The 26,821-nt window shown below is 43.1% G+C and overlaps 1 protein-coding gene across 5 annotated transcripts in view; it reads right to left on the bottom strand.

The window, feature by feature from the left end:
• The window catches only part of ARHGAP26 (Rho GTPase activating protein 26), a 703,968-nt gene that overhangs the window by 242,332 nt on the left and 434,815 nt on the right, over positions 1-26,821 (bottom strand). For all 5 annotated transcript variants that reach the window (XM_074313709.1, XM_019739058.2, XM_019739059.2 and 2 more), the window contains 2 exons: positions 25,043-25,137; positions 6,821-6,899 (listed from right to left, as the gene is read on the bottom strand). In XM_074313709.1, coding sequence (XP_074169810.1) covers positions 6,821-6,899; positions 25,043-25,137 — 174 coding nt within the window. The remainder of the gene's footprint in view (positions 1-6,820; positions 6,900-25,042; positions 25,138-26,821) is intronic.

Genomic DNA, 26,821 nt, shown 5'->3' with positions numbered 1-26,821 from the left:
GGTACAACTAGGTAGGTATGTATCTAAATGAACTATAAAATCAAGGCATTCAAATAACCTCAAATCTACACACAATCTCAGGTAACAGACGTAACCCAATTCCCTAAGAAAAACAACCTTAGTTTCCTCCACCCTTTTTCCCTTTAGTTTTGACTCCAATCACTCAACAAATATTTGCTGAGTGCTTACTCTGTGCCTGCCACTGTGCTAGGCAATGGGAAAGAAACAGCAGCAAACAAATGAAATTTCTCATCGCGTGGCCTGTCCTCACCTTGGTATCCTCACCGTCCATCAAAGTGATTGGAGGACAACCTATAAATGTTTGCTAAGTGCTGAAAGAAGAAAGCCTAAGACCAGAACAAGTGCCACCAGCATATTATTAAATCATAACATCCAAGCAGAAATCTTCTGGCTACCGAAATTTCCATTTCTTAGAAAAATTTCATCAACTCTCCAACATAAAACAATTTCACCTGACCTCCTTCTCTTTTTCTCCCACCTTGTAGCTCAGGTTGCTCAATTAAGTATTCTCTGGTTTTCATAAGAAATTGTTCTTCTGAACGACATCTAACCAAAGGGAACAACAACAAGTAAATACTATTAAATTTCTTTTAAGACTTGAGCACATGGGTGGATATAATTTTTTATGAATTCTACCTATATAAAAACACTCACATGACTCAAAGATGAAGCTTGCAACCAGCTTCTGGACCCAGTAAGAGAAAAAACACACACAGACAGAATAATATGGAGGTATAATCCAGTTTCCCAGCAGCTAGGGGATGGCGGGGCGGGGGGTGGAGGGGTGAGGATGAGAGGTGGGGAAATGGAAAGCAAGTTGGGGACCTCACTTTCAGACTCCTCGTCAGTTCATATACTATGTGGTATTATTTACAAAGAGCGCTTTCCTAAAATGGGCAGAACTATCTTTCCAAACCGTCATTCCACTCCTAAAGGAGCAAGGCCTGCATCATCACACAACAGTTTAGCAATCTCACCCCACACCTTCTTAAACATCCATATTCTTCTGATCGCATATTTTAGCAAGAAAGGAAAATGGAAATATGAGCGGTGGAGTGGTGACCTGAGCTTAGCATACAGCTGGGATTGCGGATTGCCGCGGCTGGGCTGCGTCACAGCAAAGGAAGCTAAAGATTACTTCCTGTTCCTCACTCATAGCCTGGAAGTTCAGACTGACTGCTAAATGAAATCACAGTTGCCGAACTAGTGAGAATAGTCCCTGCCCTGCACTCTGGTGAGCCCAGGCAAGGTAACTTTAAATAGTCTGTGTTCAAATGAGCCAAGCAATGTAGAAATGGAGCTAGAAGAGAATCCAGGTATCCCAACATCTGTCCCTCCTTTCCAAAAAGATAATAGTAAGAACTAACTTTTCATGAGACCTTCAGCATATATAGGCCTTGTGCTAAGAATAAATACGATACGTATGTGTTGATCCTTACACAACAATCTTATAGGCAGGTACCACTATTATCTCCACTGTGCAGGCAAAGAACCATGCTCAGAGAGACCAGGCCATTTCCCAGTGTTACAGAGCTATTAGTGGTGAGGAGGGATTTTCAACTCAGGCCGCCTGAGCCCAGCTTCTTAACCACCATGACATTCTGCCTCTCATCCTGAAAACTCATCTTAACCGTAATCAATCTTACTTTTTCCTTTCAATAACAGCTCGCTCTTTCAGACATCAGGTGCAGGACATAAAATGCAATGCAACTGCTCACTTACTCTCTGAGTTCTTGAAGAACTTGGGGCTGGAGCTTAGGCGAGGTAGAGAAAGGTAAGCAAAGGGCACATTTTGTTCGTCTCATAGTCCACAAAGACTAAATTAGAAGATTTCTTTAAAATGGTGGTAAGCAGAAGGAAGCCACACAGTCTTGTCCTTTTACTAGGAGTGGTTTTTCCTTAGTTTCCTTCTCCCACTGCAATAACCACAACAGAGTAGATCCATTTAAAAATAAGCGGAGGTACCATTCAGCTATGGCTTCTTGATAATTCAGCAGTACGTGTGTTGTAATAAAAATAGCACAAAGCTAGAAGCTAGGAGAGCTGGATAATCTACCCCAAATCAACCACTGACTGGCCTTTTTAGGTAGCGTTCCGTATATAAATAAGGGTGGGATCCTGGCCTAGGTGTTTGCTTCTTTCTGCCCCATAGCTATGAGGTCGGGCCATATAAAAGCACCAGTATCTAGCCATTTTTAACCTACAAAGGTGGCAAGTTCCTAGTTTCAAACCAATACAGGAATTTACACACAATCTTTGATGCTACACCACCTGTTTCTTATCTTCCTGATTTAATTCCACATAATTTTGGCATCTGCCAACGCTGTCTGGCTGTCACAAGAGATTCAAGTCCTGGCTCAAAGTGGAGAAATATTTAATTTTACTAAAGAACCCTTGGGACGTGAAGGAGGACTGACACCTCTAAAATAATGGAGAAATAGAATCAGCTCCAGACAGATGCCACCAAACACAGCTAAGGGACCACATGGGAACACATATCCAAGCGCTGAGGCCCCTGCTGACCCTGCTGGTAGCATTGCCTTGCTGAGTCATCTTTCCATAGAGGGGAGAGAACGATGCATCAGGGTGAGTGTGTATGAGCCGGCCACGATGGGGGACTGGTAGTGCTTCTCATCTGCTTGCTTTTAGCAAACACGCTTCCTAGCATCAGGCAAAGAGAAAAGGAGGGTAACTTCAGTTGTTAGGAACAGACAAAAGAAAGAATTTACTGCCTCTAAAATTTCTCTCAGTTGTAGTAGTTACGCATCTTGAACTAAGGTGTCCCTGTCTGATTTAGTATGTCAAGTCCGTCCATTCCCAAGCTGTGGACCATGGCCGCAGAAAATTAAAATGAAAATTTACGTGGTTCCGATGGTGACTCTACAGCTTATCAACCTAGATTTAATAAAAAGTGAAGAAATCTAGCGGAACCATTTCAAAACTTTACCTGACTACATAGTTTGTTGAGCTTTTCAGAAATAGTTACAGGCTGATGTCTGTATGCCTTTTATTTTGTTTTCTTGTGCTTGGAGTTGGCTCGCACTTTCAGTACTATGAGAAATAAGAATCCTAAGAGCTTTCTTTCTTGTTCATGGCAAACTTGCATAGTGTTCTATCTTGGCCAAGTAACAAAGGGCAAGGTCTTGAATATAAAATTTAATGGAACATAGATATTGGAGCAGGGAGAAACTGTGTCATTTTTGCGCACCTAGTGTCTACCCCCCTTCCTCACACAGCAATGCTTTGATGTTTCCTCAGGGGGGGGGACTCAAACTTCCCCCACCATTTATGCAGTTCTAGTGCAGTGGGTGAGTCAGTTCTGCTCAATGCATCGCTCCCATCCTCTGGTCCATGTATTTAGTCCAAGAAAATGACAATATAAGACGTCTTTGGAATTATAACATAATGCTGTCTTTCCACTGGACTTATAGCTCAGCGCTACACTATGGCCCATGACTAAAATCTGGCTTTCTACTTGTTTTTGAGAATAAAGTTTTACTGAAACATGGGCACACCCACTGATTTACATATTGTCCACGGCTGCTTTTGAGCTACAATAGCAAAGTTGAGTAGCTGCAAAGCCTAAAATATTTACTCTTTGGCCCCTCACAGAAAAAGTTTCCTGATCCCATTCTTGACAATAATGTAAGCCTGGAACATTCAAGAAGCATATTACCTCTACATGGAAAGAACCTGCTGGAAATGAAGCCAACACAAAAGAAGAAACTAACTCCAAATATTACAGAAGTTTGAAGATTCAGATGGGCCAGAACTGTTATACCCCGATATTTTCCAGTTATGTAAGCCAATCAATCCAGCCTTTTCCCAGGCAAGTTTTAATTGGGTCTCTATCATTTCAATTTAAATTCACCACACAGATAAAATCCATAACACCCATTGTAGGAACACAACTCTAATTTTTTCCTCCATTATCTATCCATCAATGCCATTAGGACATTTGACATTTCTTCATACTAGACACTGTGTGCTAAAAACTATACTTTATGTAACCATTAGCTGACACATTGTAAAATCAACTGATTCAGGGTTTGTTGAGGGTGTGTGAGTGTGTGTGTTTTAATCAAACATCTTGAGATGTTACTGAATAATGAAAGAATAAGAGGAATGGAAATCAAAATTACCCCCTGCCAAAAAAAAACCCCAGCACTGAGTAATCAATCACAGATCAATTGGGGGGTAAGTATAAAAACAAAAGATAGCTGCCACCATTTACATCTCCCTGAAGTAAGGGAAACACTCTAAGACAAGCTAGAGGAAGAGGTGTCTGCTCCCTTACCAAAGCCAATACTCCCAAGGGGACAGATTTAACTAATGAGGGAGATGGTGATTAAAACCAGAGGTGCTAATTGTCTACTGGGTATATAGCACCGGTAATGCTCCCTCCAGGCTCTCAGCAATGGGAGACAAAATTAAGCCTAATATTCCCGCCAATTATGCAGTCATCATTTGTCTGTATTTCTCTCTCTCTTTAGGAAACTAGAAAGCACATGGAGGTGTGGTTTTCAAGGCAAGATATATGCTCCTGTGAGGAAATAATTTTATATTATGTTTAGAAACAGACTTATGTTGTGTTTAAACTTGTTTTAATGTGTACATTCTGAAGCAAGGAGATGTTTCTTTCAACAGTATGTTTTCCATCTGTAGAGGCCAGATGTAAATCTACAGGAAAACTGGAGTTAGGTTAGTAAGAAGACCAATCATATACAGACAGAGAACAAATATCAAGTGGTGGGGAGAGGGAGGAGAGAGAGGCTTAAAACGGAGTTGGTGAAGCCATTTTAGCACTTCAGCTTATTGGAAAAATAGAACAAAAAACAAAATAACAAAACCTATCAATAGTAGTGGGTTTTTCATCCATACCAAGAATAGTATGCCCTGACAGGATTTTTCTTCCCGAGTGTTTCCTCCCCTATGAGTTGAAGAATGGTTCAAGGGAGTCAGAGAAAGTATTATACAAATGAACTGGAGATTCTTAGCAGGAAATGTGACCTTTTATTTCTGTTCAAGATGAAAACCAAATATATCTAGAATTTGAATTCTAATTCTAGCTCTTCCACTGTGGTAGAGACTGTTAACCACCCCACCATATTCTTTTTCTTCTTCTTCCTTGAAGCAGGAAGATGCCCCGGGGACTGGCTGGGCCCGTGGCTGCCTATGAACAGCCTAAACTTTCCATCCTCCTCTGCAGATAGGTGCTACCACATAATTATGTTTGGGCCAATGGAAGTGATGTGTGCACTTTTTTGGGTCCTGGGTATTTTCATCTCCGTTATCTGGCTGGAAAATGGCAATGCCTGGAACAAGCTGGGAAGCTGTAGGTTGAGGATGGTAGACAGGGACTTTCTCACTTCTGGGCTCTGAGGGTGAAATAAACGTCTATCTTCCTTGAACCACTGTACTTTGAAGTCTCTTTGTTATAGCAATCTAGCCTGTACCCTACTGATATAGCTACTTACTACCTGTGCAACTTGGGGGCAGGTTAGTTAACCTTTCTAAGCCTCAGTTTCCTCGCCTATGAAATGGGATTGTAGTATGCTATTTTGTAAGGTATTAAGAGGAATAAATGAGTTAAGAGATATAAAGTGCCAAATCAGTGCCTTACACACAAAAACTGCTCATGTAATGATAGATGATAATAGCAAAGATGAAGGGGTACTTAGGAAGCAGCTTTCAAAGGCCTCTGACATAAAGCAACTGTTGGACCCACAAAGCCCTAAAGGTTGCAATGTGTATCTGCTTTGGAGAGTTTCTAACGGTAACAACATACTCAGGGAAAAGCGGAGGTATCTTATATTTTAGCCCAGGAGATGAATTCAGATTAAACAATGTTTAATTAGAATTTAGCAAAATCTTTAAATAGTTTTTTATATCGTGTTCTATATGATTAAATGTTATACAAACACTATTTGTTCATGCTTAGTTGATTGAACTGAGTTTCACGTTCGCATACAAAATAGCTGAGTAGAAAGGTACATTAATCAATACAGGTTAATGCCTGATACTCACTGGCCCTCTCACATGGTGGATTCTTTTTATCTCTTACTGGTGGGACATGGTTAGACTGTCCTCTTAGGATTTCTGTAACCTTGAGATTTGCTCAACACTGCAGTTGACAGATACCCTTGGCACCAAGACAAGATGAATAGTTTGACTCTAGGGACTTCCCCAGGGCTCTTACGTGGGTTCTACATGTCACAAGATGCAGAAAACCACAAGATTGCGTCACCCAGTGGAGGCCAGCATCTCTGAAATGGGAGCACGGATCACATTACCAGGCTTCACCCCTTCCACCAACCTTGATAATCACACTGCGTACAGGGGATGTGGGCTAGGACGGCAAGGGAAGGCTGAACCAGAAGGCGGTGGGAAAAGCTATTATTACATCATCTGTACACACTTGTATGCTCGTTTATCCCATGAAAATGGGATCGAGATAATGCTCCTTCATGGAGCATCGGTAGATACTCAGTAAGCCAGACTGGACTCTGCCTCCTCTAAGAGGCGTAGGGGCGCGACAGTTGCCTCGGCAAAGGGGGAGTTCTGGTGTCGTGACATGCGCAACCCACAGCTTAGACTGAGAGCCGAAGCTCAGGGGCTGCACCCACACAGAAGCAAGAACAACATCTACAAACACCAGCCCAGGAATAATGACACTCCCCTTGGTACACTGGTCTTGAGACCCCAAGGCTTTGCAGCACCAGCAACAAGCACCGCACTAGGGAAGCAACAAACCATTCAGGACCTTTATTCCTACTCCACTTCCCTGAATTGTACTTACGGGTTCCCGGCCATCCATGGCTTCCATCCAGAGCCTCCGGTCCTCTTCCGACAAAGCCTGCATGGTGATAACCCCTGGCCTGCAGAGAAAGGAGGACATGGATATGAACCCAGTGCCACAGGTACAGAGATCCAGACGAAGGTGAACCTTAAAGAAACACCCACGCCACAGAGTGAGAGGTCGCTAGGGCTAACAACTCCAAGACAGGCATAATGCCCCTCGGCTTTTCTGAGCCACCTTCCAGTGTCAGAAAGCAAAGCCATTGCCCCCAGTCCCTCTCAACAAGCCCAGGTCTTCCAGGGAGGTAGGAAGCAACACAGAAGATATGATTCTACTTACAGGTAAGGGATGCCTTTAGACCTTGTTTGTTCCCTAAGACCTTATTCATTCCTGTTCTCCAAAATGCTTGGCAGAGGGCTTTACTCACAGTAGGAATGCAAACAATATGGATTGAAGGGAATGGAATTACTGGGCTAGAGATAAAACTAGGGGGAAATATCGAGCTGGAGGGATCTTGGTCTCTTAAGATCTAGTCCAGTGCTTTTAAACTGCTCTCGACGTGGCGAAGTTTTATGGAGATAATCGGCTTTGTAATTATGATTATATTAAATATATGGTATTTTTTAAATGAATACTTGCCATGTTGGGTGCTACGTTCTTTACATGCAGTAGCTATTTCACCCTCTCTCTGAAATCTGCTTGCTCTTTCAAGCTGAGCAGAAACCCTCCAGAAAGCATGCACACGATAGCAAATGGTGTTGGCTGAGTTCCCATTAGAGACGGCTCTCCACGAGAAGAGACTTGTGCCATAAAAACGAACCTGGGAGAAGTCTATGTTCGTTTAAAGCAGTTCTTTACTTAAAGCCCACAGGTGGGCCCCAGAGAATCCTTCAACCACCTTCCCTCTCTCCAAGAGTATGTGTATTTTTCTGTAGAAGTAATTCAAACGATCAGATTATCAAAGAAGACTACAACCCCCCAAAAAAGTTAAGAACTGCTGATGTGAACCCTCATCTTTAAAGTTTGAGAAAGTCTAAAAGGGATGAAGTGGTCTACGGTTCAAGAAGTAAGTCCTTTGCGACTACATGGATGGAGCCTGAGATTATCATGCCAAGTGAAACAAACAGAAAAAGTCAAGAACCATATGACTTCACTCATGTGGGGTATAAAACTGAAAGCAACAAACGAGTAAGACAAACAAACAAATAAAAACTCAGAGACACAGACGATAGTTTAATGGTTACCAGAGGGTAAGTGGGGAGGGAGGTGGTGGAATTGGGTAAAGGGGGTCTAATATATGGTGATGGAAGGAAATTTGACTTTGGGTGGTGAGCACACAATGCAATATACAGATGACGTATTACATCATCTTGAAACCTATATAACTTTATTAACCAACACCACCCCAATAAATTTAATTTTAAAAAAGTGATAATCAACTAAAATAAAAAAGAATTAAGTCCTACTACCGTCTGAGTCTGCAGCACTGCTGATGAATCACAGAGCAGCACAGAAACACGTGACCATGCTCTCGGCACCACCAGCGTGGACCCCACTAGCAGCAAAGCCTGTTCATTTGACCCACGGTCCCTGGCTTATTTTCATAGTGCCAATGAATATGTTAGACCTAGTTAGACCTATTTATGTTGTACGTATTTTAAATATCACATTGATCATCCCTCAGAACACCCTAAAAAAAGTTTTCAAAGATGTGAGCATTTAAACACAGAGGGTTGGGGATTTGAGGGGCACTGGGGGTGAGGGTGTGAATGTGTGAGGTTCTGAACGGGGGGGGGGGGGGAGCCAGCGGGGGGGTCGTCTATGTGGGTGGGTCAGTGGGTGGATGAGAAGGTATGCTGAGTATGAAAGGCAGGTGACAGAATGCTCGTTCCCGAGAGGGCAGTCACTCCTGAGCAGCCACACTGGGCACTGGCGCCCTCACCCAAACCTGACCTGGCAGATACGGTAACTCCCCTCTCCACCAGCACCTGCCAGGGATCTCCCTCCTCTTCTCGGAAATTCTCATTCTCAGCCCCAGGTGCCCCTCTCCCCCCAGCAACCCATTCAGTGTGCCAGAGTCCTAGCAGCCACTACTCCCCAGAGAAGACCCGATAGCTTGGGACACAGTGGATTGACTCTACCCTCCCACCTTTCATAGAGCCGAGCAGAAAGTCTTAAGGCTTTGAAATTGAAAGACTACAGTGCTACTGTCCACCGCAGAGCTCTGAGGGCCCTGGACCTGATCTTCGAGTGTTGCTTCAAGTGTTGAGCCTGGAGCGCTGGCTTCAGAATTAGGCATCCCAGCCCAACCCCACCTTCCGGAATCTGTGCTCCGGAACTGGGCTTGGGAACTTGGATTTGAACCATCTCCCCAAGTGATCCTGATGTACAGTTAGGCCTGAGGCCCACTGCCCTGGGCTGCCCACCCACCCCATCTTTCATTCCTGTTCCCCGTCCTGGAGAGCAAAGACACCCTCCTGTCTGGGGTCAAGCAGTCAGCATGTGTCCAGGTCATTTCCTGCCAGGTGCTCATCATCAGACGGTGAGACCACAGTAGTTGCCTCGTGTACCAAGAACTCCGGGCCCTTGCAGGTGTCAGATCAACTTCATGGCACACAGTGTGAAATTTCCACCCAGGGCCACAAAGCGGAAGTTCAGACAAACTCAGACGCTCCGAAGACTGAGACGCTTGGCCTCAGTAACCAAGGAAAGTCAACAGGATTTGTTTCCATTTCAAGAAGAAATATCACAATACAAGTTATTTTCCACATGTGGTTTCGTTCCCCTTTTTTGTGGGAAAGGGTAGCGGAGAAGTGAATAACGTGGATTTAACACACATATTTCTAATCCTATCACCCCAAGTTCAGATAATTTTCTCTCAGCCTGTGCAGGTACATCTGGATCACAGTGCTTTCTAGAAAATAGTCCTTTGGGTCCCAAGTTTCTCTTTGCTTATTACAAGTCAAACCACTATTACATAAGTCTCTTATGTGTGGATTTCTTAGAACCAAGGTAAACTGGTCAACTGTCCTTCTTTTGGAATCAAGCAATGACTTAATAAAGCAATCACTTTCTTTCCATATTTACCCTCCCTAAGCCCCTACTAGCCACCATCCCTCAAAACAAAATAAAAAGAGCAAAACTCTCAGGGACTCTACACTTGTCCATGTCAGTCCCTGTAAGACAGCACACTTTCACATGGGGCATCAATTAGTTCATGGTTGAAATGCATCTGGCTTTTCGTAATAAAAATGGAGAGAAAAAGAGAGAGAACTCACGGGCAGGGTGGGGGTGGGGTAGAACGAAGAAGGGAAATAACACAATGAAAGAGAAAGGGAGTCAGTGATCAGAACTCTGTCTAGCTCTATAAAGAACTGCAATCCTATCAAACACCATTAATCTGATCAAAACCGTAATAAACTAAGAACTACAATAGTAACCCCACACTGTGTTGGCTGCCGTGTTAAGCACTCTATTTAAGTTCATTCAATCCTCACAACGATGTCACGAGGTGGGTATACTCTCATTATCCCATTTGGCAGATGAGAAAACCAAGGCTCAAATAAGTTATCTACCTTACCCACAGTTACAAAGCCAGGATTTAAACCTGGCTGTCTAATGCGTCATCCTTGCATACAAGGCCATGGCAAATGTGAAGGCACCACAGCCCCCCAGAGAGCTCCTGTTGACCACCCAAGTCCTCTGCCATCAAAATGGACCAGTCCCTCCTACAAGTACCTCAGTGAGTTCCCGCATGGGATCATGAAATTGAACGATAGAGGGCTTTGTAAAACCTAAAGTGCTTCGTAAGTACAAGGGCTCAGAACGCCAGGAAGCCAATCCAAAAACGAGAATCCAATAGTGTCCAGTCTGACTGTGGCTTACTCTCTATAGCAGTGGTTCGCCACATTTTTTTTTTCTGCCTCAAAATACCCAAGAGATGGAAAGGCAATGAGTATTTTAAAAGAACACAAAAAGTACTGATCGTAAAGAAAAAGTATGTATAAATTGGACTTCACCAAAATAAAGAACTTCCCATCAAAAGATATCGATGAAAGAGTGAAAAGGCAAACTACAGAGTAAAGGAAGGCATTTTCAATTTATAACTCCAATGAAACTTGTATCCAGAATATATAAAGAATCTCAACAAATAAATATGAAAAAATGAACAATCCAACTAATAAAATGGATAAAAGACTTGAATAGGCCATTCACAAAAGAGGACAATTGGCCAACAAGCATAAGAACTAGGGCCTACTGACTCTGGGTGGTGAACACACAATGGGATTTATAGATGATGTAATACAGAATTGTACACATGAAATCTATATAATTTTACTAACAATTGTCACCCCAATAAATTTAAAAAATAAATTAAAAAAACAATAAAATAAAAAATAAGAACTAGGGCCTGACATGATGACTCATCAGGGAAATGCAATGAAAACCACAGTGAAGCACAGCAAACACCCTTCTGAAGGGAGCACATTCAAAGCCCACCAATACCAAGTCATGATAAGAATGTGCAGCCACTGGAGCTCTCTGGGGGGAGAATAAATTGATAAAAGCACTTGGCAATGCCCACTAAAACTAAGTATCTACCCACACTAGGACCCAGCAATTCTACATCCAGGTATATACCCAAGAGAAAGGAGCACATATAGCCACCAAAAGACACTCGAGAATGCTCACAGTTTTGTGCACTGTGGCCAAAATTTGCAACAACAAAAAAACAAATATCCATCAATAAGACAAAAAATTATTGTATATTTAAACAATGGAACATCACACAATAATAAAAAAGTGACTGCTGGGCTGGCCCGGTGGCTCAGGTGGTTGAAGCTCCGTGCTCCTAACTCCGAAGGCTGCCGGTTCGATTCCCACATGGGCCAGTGGGCTCTCAACCACAAGGTAGCCAGTTCAATTCCTCGAGTCCCGCAAGGGATGGTGGGCAGCGCCCCCTGCAACTAGTAATAGCAACTGGACCTGGAGCTGAGCTGCGCCCTCCACAACTAAGACTGAAAGAACAACTTGAAGCTGAACGGCACCCTCCACAACTAAGATTGAAAGGACAACAACTTGACTTGGAAAAAAGTCCTGGAAGTACACACTGTTCCCCAATAAAGTCCTGTTGCCCTTCCCCAATAAGGAAAAAAAAAAAAAAAGCGACTGCTGCACACACCACCACAAATGAATCTCATACACATAGCAATGAGGGCAAGAAGCTGGACACAGAAGACTACAAATGGTATGATTTCATTTACATGATGTTCAAACACTGGCAAAAGTCACCTACAGTGACAGACATCAGAACAGTAATTCTGTCTTGGGGACGGGGTCTGGGCAACGAACGGGTATGAGCACGAGGAAACCTTCTGGCGTGACAGATACTTGGCCTCGCTGGCTGCACATGTAGGGGTGTGTGTGTCTGTGTGTGTGTGTGTGTTCAGTAAGATACAGACTTAAGACTTGGGCATCTTACTGTGATTACACCTCAGTAAAAAAAAACTATTTAAATAACAAGCGTACTAGGTACCCTGAATCTAGTGCTTCCTTGCTGGGCAAGCCTCCTGGACGAGTAACTGAACCATGTTATTTTTCTTTAATGAAGATACCGTTTCCCCGAAAACAAGACCTAGTGGGACCACCAGCTCTAATGCATATTTTGGAGCAAAAATTAATATAAGACACGGTATTATATTGTTATATTATATTATATTATATTATATTATATGTTATATTATATTATATTGACCAGGTCTTATAGTAAAATACAACTGGGTCTTATATTAATTTTTGCTCCAAAAGACGCATTACCGCTGACGGTCCGGCTAGGTCTTATTTTCAGGGAAACACGGTAATAGCAGTACTGTCCACATGGGGTTGTTGTGAAGGTTAAATGAGAAATGTATAAGACATTTCAAAGTGCCAGACACACAGTAAATGCCCCCAGAATTAGCTGTGAATCACAGGGACAAATGGTGCGGGAGGAGGGGGTAGACAGGATGGCAAGTATGGGGCAGATCAAAATGATGGAGGTTGAAGGACAGGTATGCATAGTTTAAAAAGGAAAAGAAACGAGCACAGGTGCTTCTCATATGCATGACTACAGCCCTAAAACACTCCCACACAGCACTAAAAATCACACCCCTACCACAAAGCAAGCCAGGCCGAGGGCTGAAGTGACACACAAGCTCTGACATCACGGCCATTTCCTTTCTCCTCCTCAGTCAAGCATCAAAGTGGCCTACTTCCCTTTTTTAGAATTAATGCCTGATAATTGATAAGGACAAAGAAAGGGTCTTTAGCAAATTCTAGAAAATCTGCCAAGAAGCTCTCTTGAGATGAGAGAAGGAACACATGACTTACAATCCTTTCTAGAGCTCCATCCTAAGATTCCACTTAAAATCCTGCCCCTCCTTTCTACTCTGAGTAAGTCCTTGGTTAGTGCTTATCCGGATCAGCTTGGGAATCATGAGCAAGGACCTACTATTTTCTCTAAGCTGGCACCACAGGGGTGCTGCAGAAAATAGTTCCTCATGTAGCACAGGGCAGGCTGCTACCCACCACCACAACTCCTGCCACTGGTCCCGTCAACAGCCAGACACTGTTAGGCGACACACCCAGGAGCTGGGCCCACAGGTCAGCTCGGAGCCTTCTCACTAGCCGAGGGCAAGCAGAGTCACAACCAGCCCGGATTCCAGGGAACTTGACAGCTTTCCTACTTTAATCTTATTCCTGAATCTGAGTCAACAATAGTGATCTCAGTGGCTTGGCAATTTACCCACTTCCTACTGGACAAGGAAATGCTATTACTAACTCCACCCCACTGAAACAAACACACTCAGAATCTAACAGGACTGTTCTTTCTAAATCGACCTCCAAAGATCTAGGGTTTATTCATTCATTAGACTGTAAATCTTCTGTTGGCGAGGGTTCCTTCCCAAGCTTCCTTCACACTACACACAACACAGTTAAGAGTCAAGTTCAGAGCAAGAGGAGGACTGTGGCATCCACAGAAACAGGTTCTCACAGCCCTGTTTGAAACCTGCCTCACTATGTTTGTATAGGAAGACAGGTGAAAAGAGCTGTGCCAGTGCCAAGGAGAGGAAGTGGTCCTTTGTTTCTAACATGCTCCTGGGAAAACTGATTCCTAACAGGTCAGCTACAAGGGTTCAAGGTTCAGAAGACCTTCATTTACATGGACATAGAGCCAAAGTCAGGCAGAATAATCCTGGAGAATGACAGCTCTTCCACATCTGTCTGAGAGATAACAGACTCAAATGGCTATAGAGACCAGGCAAGTAAGCAAAATGAATGAAAGTGGGTAAGAAATTGTTTATTGCCCCGAGGAAAATAGGCTTGGCCTCATTTTCCTTAAAACATGCAACCTTTTGGGTGTTTTTTTTCTATTTGTACCTTCCCTTTTTGAGAGACATAGAACAAAGGAATATCTCCCCTCTAGGGAAAAACACAATGCTGGTACAAGGCAAAGAGACCACTGTCACCTGTCATCATGGTGGGGAACAACAGGGCATGGTGGGGACTGAGGCAAAGTGAAAAGGCCGTGACCCACCTCAAGGAGGCATCCACCATTCAGCTCTACAAATAGCTGGCACATGGGAAGGCAAGACTAGCATTCACAGGTTTTTCCAATTGTAAGATTGCCTCAAACACGACTTAAGCCAAACCAAACATGTCTGTGGACCACCCATGCGCAACTTCTGTTGTCTGTGTCTGTCTTTCTCTGCCTCGCTCTACCTGTATCACGGCCTGTTACAAAGTCATCTCATGCGTGAGGCCCAACACGAGCGCATGTGTGTGTTCCTGACTCACCTCACAGTTGAACATGGCAGAGCCTCTTCTGTTCACCAACAAAGGAGGCGCTTAGGCTGCTTTCCCATGTTTGTTAACACTCAGGACCCAGTGTCCTCACGGAAGGACAACACTAATCTACTATTTGGAGACAGAAAGTCATGAATCTGCTGAACTGTGCATGCTTCGAGATAATGAACCCCTGAGAAGAACACATATGCCACGAGAACCTGGGTGGGGTACAGGTGAGACAGAGAAAGTGAGAGAGAAAACAGAAGTTACAAGCTGGTGGCCCATAAACCACAGCTAAGATTTATTAAGTGTTTATTATGGGCCACGCACTGTGCTAAGGACTTCACGTGCCTTCTCATTTATTCCTCACAATAACTGTATGAAGTAGGTACTATCACTATATCTCTTTAAGAAACTGACACTCAGAAATTCTTGCACAATGTCACATTGCTAGTAAGTGGCAAAGCCTCAACTTGAATCCTGTCGGCCTGACTCTAAAAGCAAAGCCCATACCTTAACCACAATGCTGCACTGCCCCCGTGGGCAGGTAGCGTTATGTCCTGAGATTCAGGGCCGCTGGCTTCTGAGAAGGAAGGAGGTAACCGGAGGGGGAGGGGGAGGCAGCTCTCCCCCACCTGTCTGTCTGTCTGTCTCTTTCACACACACACACCCTTAGAAGTTTTCAGAAGCAGGCTTCTAATCAATCAGATATTTAGAAAGGATCTGATCCTAATGAATGAATGTGTCATAACCTATTACAGCCTATCGAACTGACATCTTGGGAGGAAAGGTCCTAAAATAATTAGGACCATAACAATAATACCGATCTATAGAGTAAATATTGACAATCACATCAGATAATTTCCTACTTATTTTTTTTTATTTTAAAGGAGACTGAAGTCACAAAACACCAGGAAGCCCAGACAAAGAAATCTTTGGCACATGGAGTTGCATGGTTTTTAAATGTATCAGATATTAACGGAGTGCCTATTACATGCCAACCATAACACTAAGCACGGGGGCCACAGGAGCAAGAAAATGTTAACCCACTGCACCAGGAGAAAACATTATTAATCTCTGGGATGAGTAAGACTCAGGAAGAATGCAAACACTCGTTACTACTGTTGATAACGCAATATGAAAAAATATTCTAATTCAAGAAATCTCCTAGTTCATTTGTGACATTATTTTTATTACTATTCTTGCTCATGATGAATAGAAGTGTACAGAGGTGGAATTTACTGACTGGATTGTCTCCTCTCTTCAGACGTATATAATAGAAAACATCTGATTTAGATTTGAAAAAAATAAACATTTCCTATTTAGAAATTGGCAAATAAACTGGTATACTCAACCTATAAAACCCCCAATTTCACTATGCAGACTAAAAAAAAACAAAAAAAAACAAAAAAAACAAAACAGAAATAAGCTTGCCTTATTTCACACCACAGTCCATTCACTATGACATCCCATTCTTACCTAAACCAGAATCAAACAGCAAATACTAATTAAAAACAAAAAAACTCAATGACAACTTCAAACGACATGAACTCTAAAGATTCCAAGAACTTCTCAACTGGTATCTTTTACAGAAAGGCCAAGAAGCAATCCAGAAAATCCGATATTTCCCCCTGCTCTGCCCCACCCAAGTCATGGAAGTCAGAGCACTATAACACCATCTGAGGAAGGAAAAAGTCATTTCCTCTCTGAAATGTCAATGGCACTGAGACCAGTGCTCTAATCCAACCAGCAGGAAGGCAAAATCAAATATTATTTCAAACAAGGGGTGAGAAGGGGAGGGAAGGGGAAGTTGGAAACCAGGAAAAATGGATTCATCTGTTGCAAAAGATAAAGGGACATCACACCCAGAGGGCGAAGAGGGCTGCCTGGTTCTCAGCACACAGCGGGCATCTGTTTTCTTCCCCATCCTCAGAAAAGCTGCCCCTGAAGCCAAGTGCATGACACTTCAGTTCAGAAAGCAAGGTGAAATGTAACGTTTATACAGAGGCTAGATGAACTGTGCATGATTGTTTTTGCAGGAAAGTTGGTATGAAATGATCCATCATAAAAGGGTGGAAGAGGAAGGAATTTCTAGAGAGAGTCATTTAGAATACCTTTGCCTTAAGGAGTAATATTCACATGATTTCTTCTACAGAAATCTTCTATACACACACACACACACACACACACACACACACACACACACACACGCAGTTTATTACATTGACTCCTGTCACTATAAAGAAGGACAGCTAATTTTTCACTGGACCGCCTAATCGTTACCAATACGTATACAAAACTGCCATCTAGAGGTTGAACACGGAAACAAAGTCTGTTACGTAAGATGATTCTTTTCGGAAAACCCACACAATCTTGCACTCACGTAATCTCACAAAGACACACAAATAAGTGCATGCACACACACACCACATCCCAAACTAGGATATTCTCTTAACTTAAATTTAGTATGGTTTCATTTTGTGATCATAAATTGGAAGGAGGAGCATAAAACTTCATCGTATGTCGGAAATACATATAACAGGTTATCACACACATAGTTTGAAACTGGAATCTTCCCCTAGCAGCCCTTTATATAGATGACTTGAAAATTCATGATACTGTAGGAAAAGGAACCATCAAGATGGGAAAAATAGGCTCAAAGAAACACCCACCAAAGCGAAGGTTCACCATAGGAACAATGCAGTCCCAGGTTTTAGGGTAGAGGGGAAAAAAAAAAAGAAAAATCAAAGGCACATCCTTTTCTGACATAGGACTGCATCGGGGAGAAATGTTAACGCATTCAGTCTTCAAAACAATCCTGCCAGGTAGGTACGATAAGCCCATCCTACAGATGTGGTTAAACCACCTGCCCAGGCTCACACAGCTAGTAAGGGGCAGGTCAAAAATTCAAACCCAGGGCTGAGTCAATCTTCTGCCTGCATCCTGCAGCCTGCTATGAAAACATACTTGAAATAAAAGTGCTGAGATATTAGAGGGTTTGGACAGATTTCTCAGATCGTCCATAAATCTTTCTAGCGTCCACTATCCTTACTTTTACCAACCTTCCATTTTCCTGGGGTTTTTGTCCTGCCTATACAGAAATGCAGATCATGTGTGTACTTGCTAAAGTTTCAGTTTAAATAGCATCTAACATGATCAAGCTGCTATAGTCTCTTACACAATGGTTCACCCAAGTACCAAAGGAAAAAACAAAATGTAACTCAAAAATTGCATTACTGTAAAAAACAAAACTGAACAGCCACACGCACATGGTATTATATTAAAAGCTGTATAAAATGGTATTATTCTGCCTCCTGAAGCAAATTACCTGAGAGAGATATTTAGAATTGAACAGAGGTATATAAAACATGCCTAATTAAACAACCAACCAAGCAACACAAAGAAAAGTTCATATAACTGTGCAAATACACAGTACATGGTGAGACTAAAAGGACAGAGTTGACAGTGGGTGTGACATGCCAAGTTGGGACGGGTCCAGAGGGAAGCTGTCTTTCTACCTATTTGTGAAAATCTTGCAAAAGGAGGACTTTGGATTTTGTTTGAAAGGAAAAATCAGATGATGACTTTTAAGCAGGAAAAGTCCAATAGATTCATAGTGCTCCATTAAACTTTGTATCTCCACTCTCGGTAGCGTCTCTGGCGTGGAGGTATGCTCAATAAATGAGAAAGGGAGGGAAGGAGAGGGGGCATGAATTCAGAGTATTCCAGTCATGCCATCAATCTCTGTAAGAATGGAAGGATTAAGTCCCTCTGTTACATTTTCCCCACAGCATTCTGGTTCCAAGTTTGCTAGAACACTCAACATACTAGCACTTATGCCGTGTGTGTGTGTGTGTGTGTGTGTGTATTCTACACTCAAAGGGAAACTCCGTGAAGGCAAGGACTATACTTGTCTTGGTCCCCATTACACCCCTAGCACCAAGTACCCTTGTCATCACTAATAATAATAATAAGTTGTCCTTTGCTGCCAGCTCTGGAGAGTGCCACTGTTGCGGATGGTCATTTCACACTCCATATGTCTTCAAATGTATGGACTCCTGCTGGAGGCGGCTAGTCCTGAAAAAACTAAAGCATTGTAATCGTTTCCTTTCCCCAAGTATAAACACTGCCCCCCAAGAGGTGACATTGATTCAGTGCAGCAAAAAAGAGACTTTTGTTTCTATTATTTTCCACATGGTTTAGTGGCCCCTCCTGGAAAACATTTAGGAAAACAACCACGTGTCACATCTGTGAGAAATTCCTTTAAAAGAAACAAATCCGGGGATACTGGAAGATGACTACCAGGATTCTTTAGCTTCAACAAATATGTTCCCTACATTTGCTCATTCATCTCCACAAGATGCTGCCTGGTGGAATATTCCAACGTGGCTAAAGACAGAGATCAGTAACCATCAGCAATTTATATGCCAGGACCACTAATTCATACTCTGCTTTGAAAGGAAGTCCCCTTTTCACTCAGGAATTTTACACTAAACTCTCTCAAAAGCAGCGGATACACGTTAAGGGAGAAGTGATCACTTAGTCTTTCTTCAACTAACCAGTATATCAGCCTTCAAATGCTCGCTGTTTTGGCAAGGGAGTCCAAACCGAAGAATGCTTCTTGATTTAAGATATAAAAAAGAATGGTTTTAAAAAGTTCAGGAAAGCTTGAGCTACCATAAAGAGTACCCAGCATAAGGAGAACTTCTGTGAGTGGGCTGCCCTGGGAAGTGGGGTCCTTGTCAGAGGGACTGGTCCACGAGTGTGTGCCACGCATTTCAAAGGCTCCCGGGGCACTGCTGCTCTGTGAGAGAGGTCCTCTGTATTCAATGCTGAGCTGGTTTTCTAGGGCTGCCCCAACACAGCACCACAAACTGGGTGGCATAAACCACAGAAATTTATCATCTCACAGGTCTAGAGGCTAGAAGTTCAAGAGCTAAGTGTCAGCAAGGCGGGTTCCTTCAGCGGTATGTGAAAGAATCTTTTCCGGCCTCTCTCCCAGCTTCCAGGGGTTCGCTAGCAATGTTGGGCGGTCTTGGCTCACAGACACATCACCCCAATCTCCGCCTTCATGCCTATATGGCATCTTCCCTGAGTACATGTCTGTCTCTGTCCAAATGACTCCTTTCTGTAGAGACACCAGTACTACTGGAGTAGGGCCCACCCTAATTACCTCATTTTAACTTGATTACCTCTGTAAATACCCTGTCTCCAGATAAGGTTCAGTTGCAGATACCAGCGATTAGAACCTCAACATATAAATTTGGGGAGCATACAATTCAACACATAGCAAATATCTTCTAGGAAAATAAGAACATATTCCTCTTTGTAACACGTTGTGACAACTGCTACAAGCTGCACACATTCATTTAAAGCCACATCATATTCTCAATATTAGAGTCCAAAAATTAAATTTTAAAACAAAACCAGAAGGGAAATTCAAAGAAGCATCTCATTGATTGGATGGACAGGATACTGTGATCTAAGCCATTTTTCAGTTTGGAATTGAAGAAAGACACAAGAGTGTCTTCTAACTTTAACTTTTCAATGTTGGGAACAATGGGGGAAAAAACAAACAAAACCCTTTTGAAGAAAAGCCAAAGACATGAAGAACAAATATTAGCCTATGAAACATTTACTCAGAATAGTCCAGGGGTCCTCAGCAGTTTCTCAGGTTCAAACTGCCCCCAAAACTGAACAAAGGGAAAAAGAGACAGGTGCTACAGAAAAAGGGATAAATGCGCTGGAATTATGTGGAATGATGCAATTATGTGGGAGTCAATATGGAAGTCTGTAGGACACAGAGAAGGGAGGATGAGGATAGGCCTACTTTTGAGATGTCACAGGTAAAAGAAATTAGATATAAGAATTAAAAGCAGATTTCTGAAATACGTTCAGTATTAAAGAGGATCTTTAATACACAAAGTTTAAAAGCTATAGATCTAAATCCCAAAGCTCTGAAGTAACGCTTAATTTGATTTCCAGCTCACTCATGGCTCAAAGAACCACATACAAGGGAAACGGCAGGGATGAACCCCTTTCCGTCGGGATTTGAGGGTTAACAATGGACAGCAAGATGATCAGATAACGAAAACAATCCACTAATAAATGGCTCTAGTACTTCATGAAGGTGGACTCCATCGAACACCTCCTGTGCTTGGCCTGGGAGCTCTCTGTTGTCAGTCACATGAGGACTTTCTGAAGGCCACAGAGCAGTCCATAGAAGAGAATAAAGAGAAACAAGTTTGCAGCTTTAGTTCACCCACCATTCGTTTATGATGCCAAATGCAAATGATAATAGTGAGAAAGCACTTCTCAGATTTCACAGCCTGCAAGCTGAATGCCCAGTGGTGTCTCCGAAATGCAAGTACCAAAAGCGCTGGGCTCACCACTGGAAAAACACTTCTAAAATAGCCTAAGTTTTCAGGCAGCAAGGTGCCCTGGAATGAGCTCCTATGAGCCTCAGTTCAAATCCCACCTGAGCTGTGGGTAAGACTCAACCACTCTAAATGGCAGATTCCTCATCAGTAGCGTGGGGTAAATGGAGCCCATGCCTCCCAGGGCAGTAGTGAGGATTATATGAGATACGTATGAAGAGCACTCGGCTTCCAGAAAGTGCTCTCTTACTGCTAGTTCTCTCCCCACTCCTTCATCTTTAACTAAAACGTGGGTTTTATTGTGGTGGTGGTGGTGGTGGATTTTTTCCTGGGAATCGGTATCAGAGACTGGAAATCACCTTTTGTAGCAGCTATATTCTTCTCCTCCACATGGGTAAGAATTACGCTCCTTAGTCAAGGAACCTGAGATTTTTGTTTTGCTTTGTTTTGATGTTGTTGCTTATAATAATGTTTTTAGTAGAAAAATGTTTTTATGTGCTCTGAGCAAACTATATGGTGATATGCATGGCATTTAATGTACCACTTGTGACTTAAGAATAAAGGATAACTGGAGATCTCGTTCTGGAAGTGGACTCAGGGTCTCTCCCAGAGAGCGGGACTGTGCAAGTCTAGGGCAGAGACCAAGACGCTGTCGTTCTAACCATCACCCCCAACGGACTCAGTGCAGGTGGTTTCCATCACACAGAAAGAGACGCTGATGTAATCAACTCAAATACTGACCTCACACAGCATCGCTTCCTAAAGGCTACAGTTTCTGTTACAAAATGACATGAAATGTCAGCACTGAGCCTAAAGGATTAAAGTATTCAACCTTAAGAACCCACAACATCACACATTCTATGTCAAATAAATCACACTTTAGCATGTATTTTATATCTTGACAGACGCACATTAATAGCCACCACATAAACATTTATAGAGTCTACAGTTAACACACTCTGGGAGCAATTCTGAAACCTTACACCGTTAAACACAACCATTCCCGCGCTTACTTCCACATTTCCTAGGCGCTAACCTTGCATTCTGCCCCTGTCTCTCTAGCTCAGCAGGTAAAGCTGAGACATGTGTGGAAGGTGTGGGCTGAAAAGGCAGCAGGACAGCCAGCAGCATCACCTCCTGCTCAACTGGTGAGAAAGCCAGGTGTAGGAGTCTCCAGAGAACAGGACTGTGGGCAGAGCTCCCGAGGAGGCGGTCATCGAGCACACGGAGCTGCCTTTCTTTCTGTCCTCAGTCCCTTCCTGGGTGTGTGAGGAAAATGCACAGACACTGGCATCAAAACAGAAGAAACAGAGAGAGAATACTGCCCAACTCGAACCTAATCTTTGAGGTCAAAGGTGATGACCTGTATAGCAAACTGGGAGAAGGTGCTTCACAGATGCTCTGTGCTCCTTTGGGTGATGGTCAGTCAGTGCGGCCACAAGAGGAGAAACAGAAGAGGCTCAGGCAAACCAGGTTGCTCCTCATTATAGGTGCTAGAAAGAAGATGCACGGCTCACACACAGGACCATGTGGGAGAGAAACACCATCAGCCAGGAGGCAGGAGTGGCAGGAAGAGAGCCGAGGCCATGGGCTATGTTACAGGTCCTGCAGGAAAGGCGTGGTGGGGGGGTAAACAGTTTCGGATGGCCTAGCTTGAATAATTTCCAGGGTACTGAGCTGCAGGAGTGGTCCCTCGGCGCCTGCTCCCTGGCCCTGGGATTAAGGCAGAGGAATATTGCCCCCTGGGCTGTTGGGGCAGATGGAGGTCTGGCTCTAGGCTGTGGGCTCCAGGCTGAGCCCTCTACCATCTATTAGAATCAGCCAGCCCTGGAAGGGACAGTCGCTCCCCAGGAAGAAAGGTTTTTAAGGTGTCAAAACACCGAACTATAGAAAATACAAATAATGCAACAGAACTATCTACTCACTTCCTGCTTATTGAGAGGAGATTTAGCTGCCTCATGCTACACCATGACTGAAACCCCTCTTGGCATGCTAAGGGAAGGACAGACAGCAACTCGGAAGAAAGTGCCTTTCCAGACCCACTCAGTATGTTGAATGTGACGCATTTACTCTCAGCTTCTGACTAGGACGTGCCAAGCTGTTATGAGCACAGCAAAGGGGGAAGGTAGTAGGAAGTGTCGGCAAGGGTGGAAATGAGATGGAGGAACCATGGTGGGTTTTAATTGCCTAAAAAGCAACTCTCTACAACTGCTGGGGAAACTTCTGGAGGAGAAAACAACTCAGCTTCAGAAAGCATCACTGAGCTTGCTTCCAATCTAACAGAGAGCTGCCATGCGAGGGACGCCGTCTCCCAAACAGTCACGTGCACAGATGCTCATCTCTGCGAACCATACATTTGGGCAGCCTCAAACAACTGGCTCCGCTGCCAACAAACACAGCTTCTTAACCTCTTGCATGGAGGCCAACAATATGAATTCCCTTAACCTCCATGCTTTGAATAGAGAAGAGAGATGCCTACAAGTGCTTAAGGCATTCTGATTTAGGACTTGTTTAAAATCAAGACTAACCAATTTTATTTGAGGCACACGCTTTTCAACTCTTAATGGCAACTCTAATTCAACCTACCCCTCCATACAACCCTTCTCCATGACCTTCCCCTTTCACAGCTCCAAATACGGTGAAAGATTGGGGTACTTTCTTTTCTTTACAAGTAACATCTACTCCTCTGCATTTAGAGCCTAGTTTTAGGAAATATCAAGTCTGATAAACATGCAGGACAAGCTAATTAACAATAAATAGTAAGAGCTAATACTTGTTGAGCATGTATTATTTTCCACTCTGCCAAGCATTTTATATGCATTATCCTCTTGGAACCTTACAATTCTAGGAACTAGGTATTATTACCATTTTCATTTTCCAGATAGGAAAGTCAAGGCCCTGAGAGACTAAGTACCTTGCCCAAAGTCACACGGCTACTAATGGGCAAAATCAAAACTTAGATCCAGGTTGCCAAAGGTGTAATGACTAGACTGCTAAAGAGACACGGTTGGTTTCCATGAACTTCTGATTTCAGCGAAAAGGGCACGCTGTCTCCGTGGGAGCTCTAGCAACCCTCGACAGCCACAGCGCAGGGAGACAGCAGGGCACAGGTCAGCATTCCTGACCTGCCGATATCCCCAGTGGCTCTTAGGCTCTGGATTCTCTAGAGCTGGGGCTGAGTGACCACAGGTAAGCGTCCCAGGGAGAGTAGAAGTACTGGCGTGACAAAATGGTGTGGCTTTTTGTTTAGCAATGGGGAGAAATGAAATGGCATGAGACGACAATCGTGCCGAGAGTCAAGGACCTTTGTGCTAGCATTGCTGATCTGGAACACACAGCTCAAATAAGCTAACCCCGTGGCCTTCCGTGAAAGAATTCACCTGTTGCCAAGTAAAGTTTCTCAAAGAATTGAAATGTTGTCAAACTAGCTGAACACCATGATATGGTACAACTTAATGAGACTATACAGATCTTGAGAAATACAAGACACAGCTCTCTTTCCACAGACTGATTTCGCAAGTGATGGTTTGTTCTTTCCTGGGCGCACACACACACAGTGGTAGGCGAAATGCTGTAACTCAAACCTGTCTCTTTTTTAATTAAGTACAACATCTTCTACCCTTCCCTTTAAGCAATTCCTCCTGAATCATTTTAATATATTTTTAAAATTAAACATTTTTTAAAGTAAAAAAAATATCTGAAATAGCTGATACAGTCATGCTAACTAATCAGTTTTCTTTAAATATATAGACAACCTCCTGAGACACAAAACACATTCCTGATAAGAGAAGCCCTCACACAAAATAAAATCAATCAACCTCAGTGATGAACCTAAAAGAGGGAGAGGCTAGACATCCTCACAAATCAGCAACAGGCCTGAGGCCTCTTCCCAACTGAATATTAGCAGAGGGATGGAGAAGGGAAAGGGGTGGGGGGGAACCAGAGGCTTTGACTGAATGGAAAAGAGAAGAAACGCAAATTGACTAATATTTGTTCCTGAGAAAAGTGAGTTACTCACCTGTCTACGGCTTCGACATCGAAGCAAAACCTCTTCTCAATAGAGTCTGTTTTCCTCCGTGTGCAGGATTTGAGGGTAACTGACTCGTCTTCTCCCTGTTGGGAACACACAGACTGTCAAGATGAGGCCAGAATGTGAGCTCTGCTCCTCTCCAGGACAAGCAAGCCGCATACACAGGAGTGATCGCTTCATCTTCTCAGACCTAAGTGTTCATGACCAGAGGAGGCGAAAGGCTGACCATAAACCTTCTCAGGCAAGAACCTCATGCAGCTACAAGTGGTCAGCCATGTTCTACCCAGAGCCAAACGTCTTCAGCACTGGTGGATCATGATGGTACAGCATCAACCCACACTAGATTAAACTTCTGTTGCTATTGTTTTAAATAGGTTGAATTTGTAGGTTTGTTACACGTTGAAACAAGAGGACCTTGAGGTCTCCTACCCACTCAGAGCTTCTGTGATCTTGGTTCAGTCATCCTTTCTCAGGAAAATCTTCTTGGGCCAGGTCAAATACCCCAGACATGTTCACATAGCACCAGATACCTCTCCCTCCCTCGTAGCACTGATCACAGCTGAAATCGTCTGTTGATATGAGCGATGATTCAAACAATGCCTTTCTCCTCATTAGACTCTAAGCTCCCTGAGGACAGAGCCTGTCTGTTTTTGCTTCACTCTTGTGTCCTCAGAGCCCAAACAGGCCCTGGAACAGAGTAGGGGCTCAATAAATGTTTTAACAGGTTTACTGAAGTATTAGGTTGGTGCAAAAGTAATTATGGTTTTTGCAATTGTTTTTAACCTTTTAAACCACAATTACTTTTGCACCAACCTAATATAACTAATGTGTAATAAACTGCATATGCTTAAAGAGGACAATTTATGAGTGTTGCCATTTATATATATCCCTGAAATCATCACAATCAAATTAATGAACATTTCCAACACCCCCAAGTTTCCTGCTGTCCCATCCCTCCACCCAGCCCATCCCCAGACAAGCACTGGATCTGCTTTCTGTCACTCTACACGAGTTTGCGTGTTCTTTAATTTTATATAAATGGAATGAATGCCCCTTTATGTCTGACTTCTTTCACTCAGCATACTTGTTTTGTGATTCATCCACGTTGTTGTGTGAATCAAGAGTTTATTTCTTTTTATTGTTAAGCATTATTCCATTGTACAAATGGAATGCAGCAGTATTTTACTAATTTACTGCCTAGAAACAGAAGTTTCTGTCCCTGATGTCTTCTCTTTCTGTCACACAGGAATCTAAGGTTCCTGTTTCTCCTGCTTCTCCAATCTTGCTTTTTTCTGAACAAGGAGGGAAATTAGCAAACGTGCCTAGTTTGTTGAACTAATAGGAAATGTGACTACGTATGGTAAAATTTAGCCACGCACTAATGTCAGAATAGCACACAAAACACAGAAGACCTAGGAAGAGACAGTTTACATTCACGAGCCTGACATCTATTGTCTTTTACTGAATAGCTGAGATTAAGTTACCAGATTGAGAACTGCTCCTTATGCAATGTGTAAATCCATGCATGTAAACTCCCAAACACGTGCGATTCTGACCATGTGAATGTCTAACTGCATTTCAAATTGAATGGCCACGGAACAGCTTCTCCTTTGAAAGCTTACGGGGAGGTGTCCCCAAGCAATGGAAGGGAACAGGGGAATCTATAAAAGATGATCAAATATAAGCAGAAAAAAAGATTCTGTTTCAAGGATGACTCGTATCAGAAAAAAATCTGCATCAGAAAAAAATATATATAAAGACGATCTG

Source organism: Rhinolophus sinicus, linkage group LG10 (genome assembly GCF_036562045.2).
Source record: "Rhinolophus sinicus isolate RSC01 linkage group LG10, ASM3656204v1, whole genome shotgun sequence".
NCBI lineage: Eukaryota > Metazoa > Chordata > Mammalia > Chiroptera > Rhinolophidae > Rhinolophus > Rhinolophus sinicus.
Note: the sequence above shows the minus strand (reverse complement) of the source record. Positions and strands in the feature narration are given on the sequence as shown.